Source organism: Lepus europaeus, chromosome 17 (assembly GCF_033115175.1).
Source record: "Lepus europaeus isolate LE1 chromosome 17, mLepTim1.pri, whole genome shotgun sequence".
Classification (NCBI taxonomy): domain Eukaryota; kingdom Metazoa; phylum Chordata; class Mammalia; order Lagomorpha; family Leporidae; genus Lepus; species Lepus europaeus.
In genome coordinates this window covers 174,944-185,818 of record NC_084843.1, presented here as the reverse complement: position 1 = coordinate 185,818, position 10,875 = coordinate 174,944, and the positions used below count along the sequence as shown (strand labels likewise).

At 57.2% G+C, this 10,875-nt stretch overlaps 1 protein-coding gene across 2 annotated transcripts; it reads left to right on the top strand.

The window, feature by feature from the left end:
• The first annotated feature begins 6,671 nt into the window (after positions 1-6,671).
• PRAP1 (proline rich acidic protein 1) lies at positions 6,672-9,949 on the top strand. Of its 2 annotated transcripts, none has more exons than XM_062215311.1 (5): positions 6,672-6,779; positions 8,603-8,669; positions 8,995-9,047; positions 9,409-9,518; positions 9,650-9,949. In XM_062215311.1, the coding sequence occupies exons 2-5, from the start codon at positions 8,631-8,633 to the stop codon at positions 9,853-9,855; spliced, it is 408 nt and encodes a 135-aa protein (XP_062071295.1). In that variant the 5' UTR covers positions 6,672-6,779; positions 8,603-8,630; the 3' UTR covers positions 9,856-9,949. The 2 variants fall into 2 exon arrangements, with proteins under 2 accessions (XP_062071295.1, XP_062071294.1); XM_062215310.1 differs by lacking the exon at positions 6,672-6,779 and adding an exon at positions 7,173-7,247.
• The last annotated feature ends 926 nt before the right edge of the window (positions 9,950-10,875 follow it).

Sequence of the window (10,875 nt, the reverse complement as noted above, 5' to 3'; positions counted from 1 at the left end):
AGATCTTGCATCTGCTGCTCTATTCCCCCAGTGACTGCAATGGCCAGAGCTGAGCTGATCTGAAGCCAGGAGCTTCTTCCGGGTCTCTCACACAGGTGCGGGGGCCCAAGAACTTGGGCCATCTTGTACTGCTTTCCCAGGCCATAGCAGAGAGCTGGATCGGAAGTGGAGCAGCTGGGACACAAGCTGGATGCCAGCAGTGCAGGCCAGGGCTTTAACTTGCTGCTCCACACTGCCGGCCCTGACAATTTGCATTTTGACAGTTATGACAGACTTGCCACACGTCACTGTGACCAGCCCATGTAACAGCCTGGCCAGCCTGCACAGCAAGTCCCCTTCCATGCACCATCCGAACTCCCTTCTCTCTGTGTGTGCAAGCCAAGCCTCCCTCTCTGTGCCCCGTGCAAGCCCCACTCCCAGGTCCCAGCAAGCTCCCGCCCCTTTCTGAGTGGTGGAAACCCCAAGTTCCTCAAGTGTCCAATCAACATGGTTCCAGGATGTTTCCCAAGACCTTTAGGTTCTTGTAACAAACTACCAGGGGGGCATGCCACTGCCATCCTGCACCTGACGCTTCTGATAGTTCCTAAAATGGGTGCCAGAAAGGGTGATGCCCAAGCTCCTCCCCTAAGTCTGCCCCCTTTAGAATGTTCAACTGGGTTCCACCTGGGCTGGCACCGCCGTGCCTCTGGAGGCGCAAAGGCTGGGCCTGACCCTGGTGGGCTTCGTCCTCCATAGACGGCTTCTTCCGCTGTTGGAGTTTTTCCTTGGAGGGGCTGTTCGTGAGGTGGAGCTTTTTTGCATTCTTGGCTGTTTGTTCCCGACTTGGTTCCTGACCTTGCACTTCTGTGTTGCTCCAAATACATCCTGCTCTCCTGTGCATCTGTATGTCTCCACTCTGAATTCTTCCACGCATGGAGGGGAGAACCTGCAGGAAGTCTAGCTGGGGACCCTCTGAGGCCGTCCAGTGGGGCTGGGGTCTGCAGCCCCTCAGGCGCAGGTAGAATGTCCTACAGAGCAGGCTGCCCGCTGTGGCTGGAAAGCTGTCTCCAGACCGGCAGCTTCTCCCCCACCGTAGCTTCTTGTGCTGCATGTGCGGCCTTGCGGCTTTAAGTCACACCTCCAGGGTGGTCTCAACCTTTCACCCAGAGCTGGCAGGGGAGTGGGCAGAGCCCCTGGGGAGAGGCAGACTGGCTCCAGGAGACCCCCCCCCCCCCGCTATCTACAAGAGCCCCAAGCCAGTCGACGTGCATATGTGAACCCCTGTCCAATGGGCACCCCCACAGGATAACCCTGTGTGCAGACAGTAGCGCCTTCAAATCCTGGCGGCTCCGCCAAGCCAGCGTCTGCGCGGGCACTCCGCCTGGGCTCCTCTCCACCTGTCCTCTCCGACCAGGCGCTTTTCTGTCAATTAAAAGTTTCTGCCTCTTTGCAAATTGTTTCCCGGTTTTTTATTTCTATACTAGGCTGAGGAAAAGAACCCGCCCTCCCCTCTGAGGGGTAACAGGAATGTTGACCTCTGACCTTAGGGGTCATGTTCCACGGCACCTTCCCGCACCCTTGTGCCCGTGTCCCTCAGCCACTTGCATGTTGTTGGCGGCTGTCCATCGAACATGGGACCTGTTTAATTCTCCCCGTGTAAGTCTTCTGTTTCTTTTCTTTCTTTTTCTTTCTTTCTTTTCTTTTCTTTTTTTTTCTTTTTTTTTTTTTTTTTTTGACAGGCAGAGTTAGAGAGAGAGAGACAGAGAGAAAGGTCTTCCTTCTGTTGGTTCATCCCCCAAATGGCTGCTGTAGCCGGCGCTGCGCTGATCTGAAGCCAGGAGCCAGGTGCTTCCTCCTGGTCTCCCACACGAGTGCAGGTGCCCAAGGACTTGGGCCATCCTCCACTGCCTTCCCGGGCCACAGCAGAGAGCTGGACTGGAAGAGGAGCAACCGGGACAGAATCCGGAGCCCCAGCTGGGACTAGAACCCAGGATGCCGGTGCCGCAGTTGGACGATTAGCCAAGTGAGCTGTGGCGCCGGCCAAGTCTTCTGTTTCTTTAGCTGCGTTTACTCCCAAGTATTTTGTTATTTTCCATGCTATGATGAAATGAATTGTCTTCCTAATTTCACTTTAAAGTGCTCATTGCTAATACACAGAAACACTGGGTTTTGTATATTAACCTTGTATCCTTCTAAACCCATTTATTAGTTCCGGTAATTTCCATTTGGAGTCCTTGGAATTTTCCCAATATAAGACATGTCATCTGCGTATAAAGACAGCTTTGCCTTTTTTAAAGAAATTATGTATTTATTTATTTGAGAGGGAGAGACAGAGAGAGAGGGAACCTCTGGTTCACTCCCCTCAATGCCTGCGACAGCCTGAGCTGGGCCGGGCTGAAGCCAGGAGCTGGGAGCTCCGTCTGGGTCTCCTCCTGGGTGGCAGGGGACTGGCATCGTAGCTGGTGCATCACCAGGGAGCTGGATTGGAAGTGTGCAGCCGGGACTGACGTTTGACGAGGCCCTTCCCATTTCGCTGTTTTCCAATCCATCTTCTTGTCCAGTGCAGGCCCCTGCAGCCCGGTGCTGGGTGGGTCAGCGGGCGTGGGCAGCCTCGTCCAGCTGCCAGTCTTGCCGCTTAACCAGTGCTTGCTGTACGTTTTGTAGAAGCCTTGTTACCAGGTTTAATGGATTCCCTTTCATTCCTAGGTCATTTTTTTATCCCGAGTGGGTATTGGATTTTTTCAAATGCTTTTTGTGTCTACAAAGGGTTTTCAAAAAGTTGATAGAAAATTAGTGTTTAAAAAAAATCGGCTTGAATTTCAAACAGCACCGTATGAGCCCGGCTTTCAGTCCCGCTGTGCGTGAGCTTCTGGAAGCAGGCCCCCCCGCCCCCGCGCGCCCCCCCCCCCCCCCCCCCCCCCCCCCCGGCTCAGCAGCACAGAGCTGGCCCTGAACTTTGCGTCCCGGCCACACCCAGTGCCCGGTGCACATGGGGCTGAACTTAGTAACATTTCATGGCGTTTGCGAAGAACTTTGTTCCTGAGATGGGGAACAGAGGTCGCGGCGCCCCTCCCTCCTCTGCTCCCTTTGTCTTTGGGTACGTTCCTCCTACAGGGGTTCACTGAACTCACTGGCTCTGCAAATTAATGCTTTTCACCAAATTTGAAAAATTTCAGGGGCCGGCACTGTGGCGTAGCGGGTGAGGCTACCGCCTGCAACACCAGCATCCCACATGGGCCTGGTTCCAGCCCTGGCTGCTCCACTTCCAATCCAGCTCACTGCTGATGCTCTTGGGAAAGCAGTGGAAGATGGCCCACGTCCTTGGGCCCCTGCACCCGCGTGGGAGACCTGGAAGAAGCTCCTGGCTCCTGGCTTCGGATGGGCGCAGCTCCAGCTGTTGCAGCCATTTGGGGAGTGAACCAGAGGATGAAAGACCTCTGTCTCTGTCTCACACACACTCTCTCTCTGTAACTCTGCCTTTCAAATAACTAAATACACCTTTAAAAAAAATAAAGAAAAAATGTCAGGGGGCCGGCTCTGTGGCATAGAGGGTAAAGCCGCCGCCTGCAGTGCCGGCTGCCCCACTTCCAATCTAGCTCTCTGTTGTGGCCTGAGAAAGCAGTAGAAGATGGCCCAAGTCCTTGGGCCCCTGCACCCACGTGGGAGACCTGGAGGAAGCTCCTGACTCCTGGCTTTGGATCAGCGCAGTTCTGGCCATTGTGACCATCTGGGGAATGAATCAGCGGATGGAACACCTCTCCACCCCACCCCCCGCCTCTCTCTGCCTCTCCTTCTCTGTCTGTGCCACTCTGACTTTCAAGTAAATAAATTAAAAATCTTTTTTAAAAAATAAAGAAAAATGTCAGGCCATTATGTCTTCAAATTTTTTTTTTTCTGTCCCTTTCTTATTTATTTCCTTCTGGGACTGCATGTACTATGGTACTCTTGTTAGGTAAGAAGTCAGATATGAGTTTATGTGTGTGTGACAAAGGCTTAAAAAAAAGACATCTATGTCCAGTAATTGCATCTGCATCTCAAAGTCATCCCGATAACCTTTCAGGGGCAGCCCAGTATTCGCATCCTGCCCTGCCCCCTCCTACCTGATAACCTGCCAGGTAGGGGACCCCGCCCCTTCTGCCTGACCATCTTCCACAATCTCCCAGATGCAGCCCAGTGTCTGGATTTCAAACACCCTGCTCCGGACCTGCTCCAATCCTGGGTTAGGATGGTGCCAGCTGGGCTTCCTCCTGTCTGATGCCTTCAGGGGAAATCTCAGATAGGAGCTTATTAATATTTACATCCATAAAATCCTTTGTTTCAGAAGGAGATGTGTGAAGACAAAGACTCATCTCCTTAAAAACCCCCAGCCTCAACCGGACGGCACGCTCAGCCCTCTGCCTTGCTGCTGAGCCGCCGGCCTGGCCTGGTCAGGTGTATTCTTTCCACTCAACCATATAACCTCGTTCCCTGCCCCCTAGTCCGAGAGACTGGGCACACTCTCTCAGGTTCTGTCTGGAGAGGTGCCCATCCACTCTTACTGATGCCCCTTCCCTAGTAAACTTTGCTACTTTTACTTTCCACTACTCTCTGTCTCACGCCTGAATTCTTTCTTGTGCAAATACAAGAACCCTGCCATTCACCGGTAACACTCTGAAAGCTGTGGAGGCTGGCACTGTGGTACAGCGGGTAAAGCCACCACCTGCAGTGCTGGCATCCCATATGGGTACCGGTTCAAGTCCTGGCTGCTCTGCTTCCCATCCAGCTCTCTGCTGTGGCCTGGGAAAGCAGCAGAAGATGGCCCAAGTGCTTGGTCCCCTTCACCCACGTGGGAAAGCAGGAAGAAGCTCCTGGCTTTGATTTGGCCCAGCCCTGGCTGTTGTGACTAATTGGAGAGTGAACCAGAGGATTGAAGATCTCTCTCTCTCTCTGTAACTCTTTCAAATAAATCTTTAAAAAAAAAAAAAGCTGTGAAAAATGGAATTAAAAGCTAAATTTATTTTGGTGGTGCACAACCTTTTAGAAACCCGTGCGTAGCTTTCCCAAAGCTGCGTTCTGGCTGCGTGAGGGCCCCGGGGACGGTGTGAGCCACGCGCGTGTGCTCCGAGCTGCTGGGCACTTCTCATCTCTTCAGGCTGCACAATTTCTATCGATGTCTTCAAATCTATAACTTAATGGTATTATAATAATGGTATTATATGCTTAAACATCTTTTTTATTAATCTCTTAGTGAATTTTGAATTTCAGTTATATCTGTCAGTTCCAGAATTCTCAGTTGATTCCTTTGTTTATTGAAATTGTCATTCTCATACTTTCTCTTAATTATTTTATTATTATAAAAGCCACTGCTCCCATCCAGGGGCTCACTCCCAAATTCCCACAACTGCCAGGGCTGGGCCAGTGGAAGCTGGGGCTGGGAGCTGCTTCCGGGTCTCCCAGTGGACAGCAGGGGCCCAGGTCTGCCTCAGGCAGTAGCAGGAAGCTGGAGCCTGGACTCCACCCCAGGTACACTGATGTGGGAGCAGATGTCCTAGCTGTCACCTTACCCACCAGGCCCTTGCAATGCTTTTTTTTTTTTTTTAACATTTATTTTATTTATTTGAGAGGCAGAGTTACAGAGAGAGAGAGAGAGAGAGAGAGAGGTCTTCCATCCATTGGTTCACTCTCCAAATGGCCGCAATGGCTAGAGCTGGGCCACGTGGGTGCAGGGGCCCAAGCACTTGGGCCACCTTCCACTGCTTTCCCAGGCCACAGCACGGAGCTGGATCGAGAGTGGAGTAGCTGGGACTCATATGGGGTGCCATGCTGGCGCTGTAGCTGAGGCTTTAACCCACTGCACCACAGCACCCACCTTCCCTGCAATTCTTTAAACATAACTTCCGTGAATGTTTGATGTCAGCCCAACATTTAAGCTCCCTCCAAGTGTCGGTCAGTTTTCTTGCTTCTTCACAGTAACTTGTGGTGAGACAGGTGTTTCAGCCGGCTTGTCAGCTGTAACAAGTGTACCACGCTAGTGCAAGATGAGGCCAACAGAGCAAACAGGGTGATAGCCAGGGGTCCCTGAGCTTCTGCCTACTTCCCTCGAACCCTGAACCTGAACCTGCTCGGTAGTGGTAGTCCAGTCACTTAAAGCCAGGATAGAATAGAATAGAAGAAGAGCTGCAGGTGCTGGATCCTGGTACCTCCTTCCTGCTGCTTTTGCTTTTGTTGAGTGCTCCCTGTCTGTGTCCCCTGTGGGGGTGGCACTGATGTCCCTGGTTCTGGGGGTGGCCCCGGCCTGTGCTGGTTGCAGGCTATGCTCGCGTCCCCCAAGATGGAGGGGCCCCCTGCTTCTGGGCCTGTGTGTGGATCAGGGCACAGTCAGAGCCGGGGTCCCTGAATTTACTTCCCATGGGGCCTCCGGTCTCCTCTGTGAGTTCAGGGGCCCAGGCTGGGGGTGGTTGGGGCCTTGCTTGCAGGCAGCCCGGGCTGCCAGCCAGTCACTGCGGCCCCCAGGGTCCCTCGGGCTGTGGCCCTCCCCCTGGCTCCTCTGAGAGGCCACGGTGCCTGCCCATCATGGGCTGGGCTGGGGGAGCTGCAGGCAAGGCCACAGGCCCTCTGCTGTCATCGGGAGCCCGAGAGGGCTGTGTCTGAAAACCCCGCCTCCCACACTCAGTCCCAGGCAGAGTCCTGTGATCAGAAACCCACGGCCCAGCCCTGGGCCTCCAGCCTGGCCAGCAGCGCCGGTGTGGTGGAGAGCAGGGAGTGGGTGTTATCTGGTGGAGGTGAGGAGCCCAGGGTCTGGACAGGTGTGAAGCGGCCAGGTGGGTGGCTGGATCCCTTGGAGAGAGCAGCTGTGGTGACCAGGTCCCTCAGGGGACAGTTGGGGTGACCAGGTCCCTCGGAGGGGAGCAGCTGGGGTGACTGGGTCCCTTGGGGGGGACCGTTAGGGTGACCAGGTCCCTTGGGGGAGCAGCTGGGGTGACCGGGCCCCTCAGGGCATCAGCTGGTGTGACCAGGTCCTTTGGGAGGGGTAGCTGGGGTGACCGGGTCCCTCAGGTGGGGGACAGCTAGGGGGTCAGGCCCAGCACCAGGCTACAGTAGGGCTGGGAGCTGACTCAATCAGCTGGGCAGTGCGTTCCAGGATCCTTGCCCCAGACACACCCACATGGGGACAATAAAACCCTGAGCAGCCCATGCTGGGGCAGCGCCAGGCACCCGGAGTCCTGGACTGACGGCTGCGGTTCCCCCAGAACACCCCTGACCTGAGAAGGGACACCTGCCATGAAGAGGTGACACCCCCACCCCACCCCCACCAAACCCTGGTGTCTCAGCCACCAGCCGGGTCTGGGGACCTTGGCTCAGACTGTCCTTTCTGGGGCTTGGCTCTGAGGGGTGTCCGGGAGGGAGGGGCCCCCAAGGACATGGCCCTTCCATGGTGAGCGACAGGACACGCTCTTGCCCCGGCCTCTGGCTGCCGTCTGGGGTCTGCATCCAGGCTTCCCCAAGGCAGCCGCTGGGGACTGGGTGTGACAGTGCCATGCTGGGCAGGGACACCCCCCAGGAGCCTGGCCTGGGGTTCAGGGAGCTCCTGGGGGGTCCTGCCAGACCCCAGATCTGCATGGTGCTGCACAAGGACCTCGCGTCCACCCCCTGCCCTTCATTAGGATTGGCTCCCTCTGGGGTCCCAAGGAGGGGCAGGCAGCCGAACCCCACGGTCAGGGCCCCACCCTCCAGCACTGAGTCAGCCAGGGGAAGAACAAAGGTCCCTGTGGGGCTGCAGGCCACACTCTCACAGGCAGAAAACATGCTACATGTTACACACCCCACATACCCCACAGCACACACACACATACCACACATACACATACTACATACTACACGCCATCCGCACATTATATAGCACATATGTGGGTTAGACACACCCTCACATGCAGAAATCATGACATACCAGCACATGTTACATGCTACACACCCCACATACCCCACAGCACACATACATACCACACATACTACATACTACACGCCACCCACACATTACACGCTACACACATTACATAGCACACACATGCATTATATACACACTCATATGCAGAAAACACAATACATCATGCACACGTTACACGCTATACACTTTGCACCCCACGTACTACGCAGCACACAAACCACATATACATACGACATATACATAGCACACACATTCATACACAAGCACATACACTACACACTACACACCATGCACACATTACATGCTACATGCTACACACCCCACGCGCCCCATAGTACACACACACACTACACACCACATACACATACCACACATACATAGCACACACATACTCACACCACACATACTACACACTACACAGCATACACACATTACATGCTACACATATTACATAGCACACACATGTGTTATACACACCCTTTGTCCTGCTGCAGGGGGTCAGCCCAGAGCATAGGGAGCAGTGGTCACAGGCGAGGTTGTGGGTCTTGGCCCAAAGGGTGGGAGCAGGTGTGGGCCTGGGCCATCTCGCCTGTGTCCTGGCCTGGGGCAGGGATCTGAGAGCCCACCTGTGGGTCACCAGCTCTCACCAAAGGTCAGTGGAGCCCATGTCCATTTCCTCACACCCCTGTTTGTCCCCAGGCTCCTCGTAGCCACCTGCCTGGTGTCCATGCTGCTGTGCGAGGCAGCTGTGGCTCCAGCACCCCAGGTACGTGTGTGCCCCTTCTGGCCCACCCCGCCATCTGTTACCCTGGCAGGGGATGTTATTCCCCAAGAACCCCTGAGCTGGTCCAGGAGGAAGGTGGGGGGACACAGTGTGGGTGCAGGTGCCCGAGGGCTAGTGCCTCCGGACACTGAGGCAGGACCTCAGGGTGGGGAGGAGCAGTCCTGGGTTGGGGTCTGATGGACAAATCTTGCGCTCAGGGGACCCCAGGTCCACGACACTCACCTGAGTCCCTTGGACACTCCCCTGGGCCTTAGAGCCGAGGAACCCTGTGGACTGGGGCCAGCCCACACCTGACTCACTCTTCCAGGTCCTCGTCAAGACCAGAGGCAAGCAGGAGGTCTCCGAGCAGGACACAGAGAAGTAAGTGACCCACATACCCTGCTGCCCTCAGCTGTCGGAGGAGGGGACACTCGGGCCACCCGGAGCCCACGCCAGGAGGGAGCAGACAGCAGAGCCACAGGGCCTGGGGGCTCGGCCACCCCCTGCTCAGCCCCCAGCCCAGTCTCCAGGGTGGTCTCCGCTTTCTCACGGCTGCACCCACCCTGCCAGGCCCCTGCCTGTCCCCAGTGGCTCAGGGGGGTGGTGCAGACACTGGCCAGGGCTTGTCCTGGGCCCAGGGGTAGCCAGTGGGCAGTGGGCTGGAGAGGCTTCTGGTCACCTCATGTCCCAGAGGCACTGTCCACCTCTGCCCTCACATGGCGCTGACCCGGCTGTGTCGCAGGGCCTGGGGCGCCCGAGCTCTGGACCCTCCGGAGAAGGGTGGCCAGCTGCTGTGGCCGCTCCCCAGACCGAGGCTGAAGCTTGCAGCTGCTGCTGAGAAAAAGCTGCCAGGTAAGGGTGGGCGCCCTGTCCCTCCAGGCGGGAGCAAGGCCACAGCAGAGGAGTCCACCCCGTGGATGTGCCCCCGGGAGTAAGATCTCAGGAGGGAGACTGAGGCCGCGCCCCCCTCTGCCTGTCCCTAGGTGCCAACGCCTGGGCAGGGACCCAGGACATCCTGCGCCGTTTCCGGGTGCCAAAGCTGGATCCTGAGCCTGACCTGGACGACCAGCACCACCCCCACCCCAAGGAGGCCTTGGGCGAGGAAGGGCCCCGGCTCTGGGTGCTGCCACCTCGCCAGGTGCTCCCGGGCCCGGAGGAGGACCGGGACCACATCCACCACCCGGCATAGGCTCCCCGGGGCCCTGACCACCCTCCCCTCCATGGCCCAAGGCCGCGCTGCGGGGGCTGCTGGCCCCTGCTCCTACCCCAAGTAGAAAAATAAACATCAGCAAAAAAAGGCTCAGGCTGTGTAGGTGTTGAGTCCCCGGGCCTGGGCCTGGCTTGCTCTGTCAGGAGAGCCCAGAACCCCCCCCCCCCCTTCCCGGGTGTGCGGTGGTCAGCCGGGCAGGTGCACAGGGGACTTTGTGTCCCACTTTTCTGGCTGTGTCTGGGAGGCCAGACAACCCTGCACTGTGGCCGCCGTGGGCTGAGGCAGGCGTCTCAGACGCTGAGCAGGCTCTGGGGCACCAGCCACTGAGGTGAGAGTGGGGGCAGCTGCTGCACCACTTGGTGCCAAACCCTGTGGGCGGGGCCAGCTCTGGCCTGCCCGAAAGGCACCCTGGAGAGGGCACTGCTCTCACGAGCCTGGACCTTGCGGGGTCCCCAGCATCCCCGAAGGGCACACGCAGCCGCCCCGCGCACCCCAGCTCTGCAGCACAGGCAGCGGGCGGTGAGTCGGCTGGGGCCCAGGAGTGACCTCAGCTGGGTCCACGCTTCCGTGCTGTTGAGAACAGGTGGGCCGGGGCCTGTGGGTCGGTGTGGCTGAGGGGACCACAGCCAGCGCTGGGGTTTGGGGGGCTTGTGCTGGCAGAGACTGGATATCGAGTTGGACCCCTAGAGCCCGCGGCTGGGCAGAAGCTTCCGGTGTGAGCATTCACAGCTCTGGTACTGGCGAGAACCGGCACCAGCTGAGCACTCGCGGAGGAGGCGGGGCGCGGCCCACGTGCTCCCGGCTGGTGCAGCTGAGAAGGCGGGGGACGGCCCCAGGGCCTGGGCCCCTGCTTCCACCTGAGCAGCTCAGGCTCCTGGCTCCCAGCCTTCGCCTGGCCCAGACCGGCCACGTGGGGAGTGAATGAGCAGATGGGCGAGCTGTGTGTGTGTGTGTGAGAGAGTGTGTATGCGTGTGCATGTGTGTATGCATATATATTTG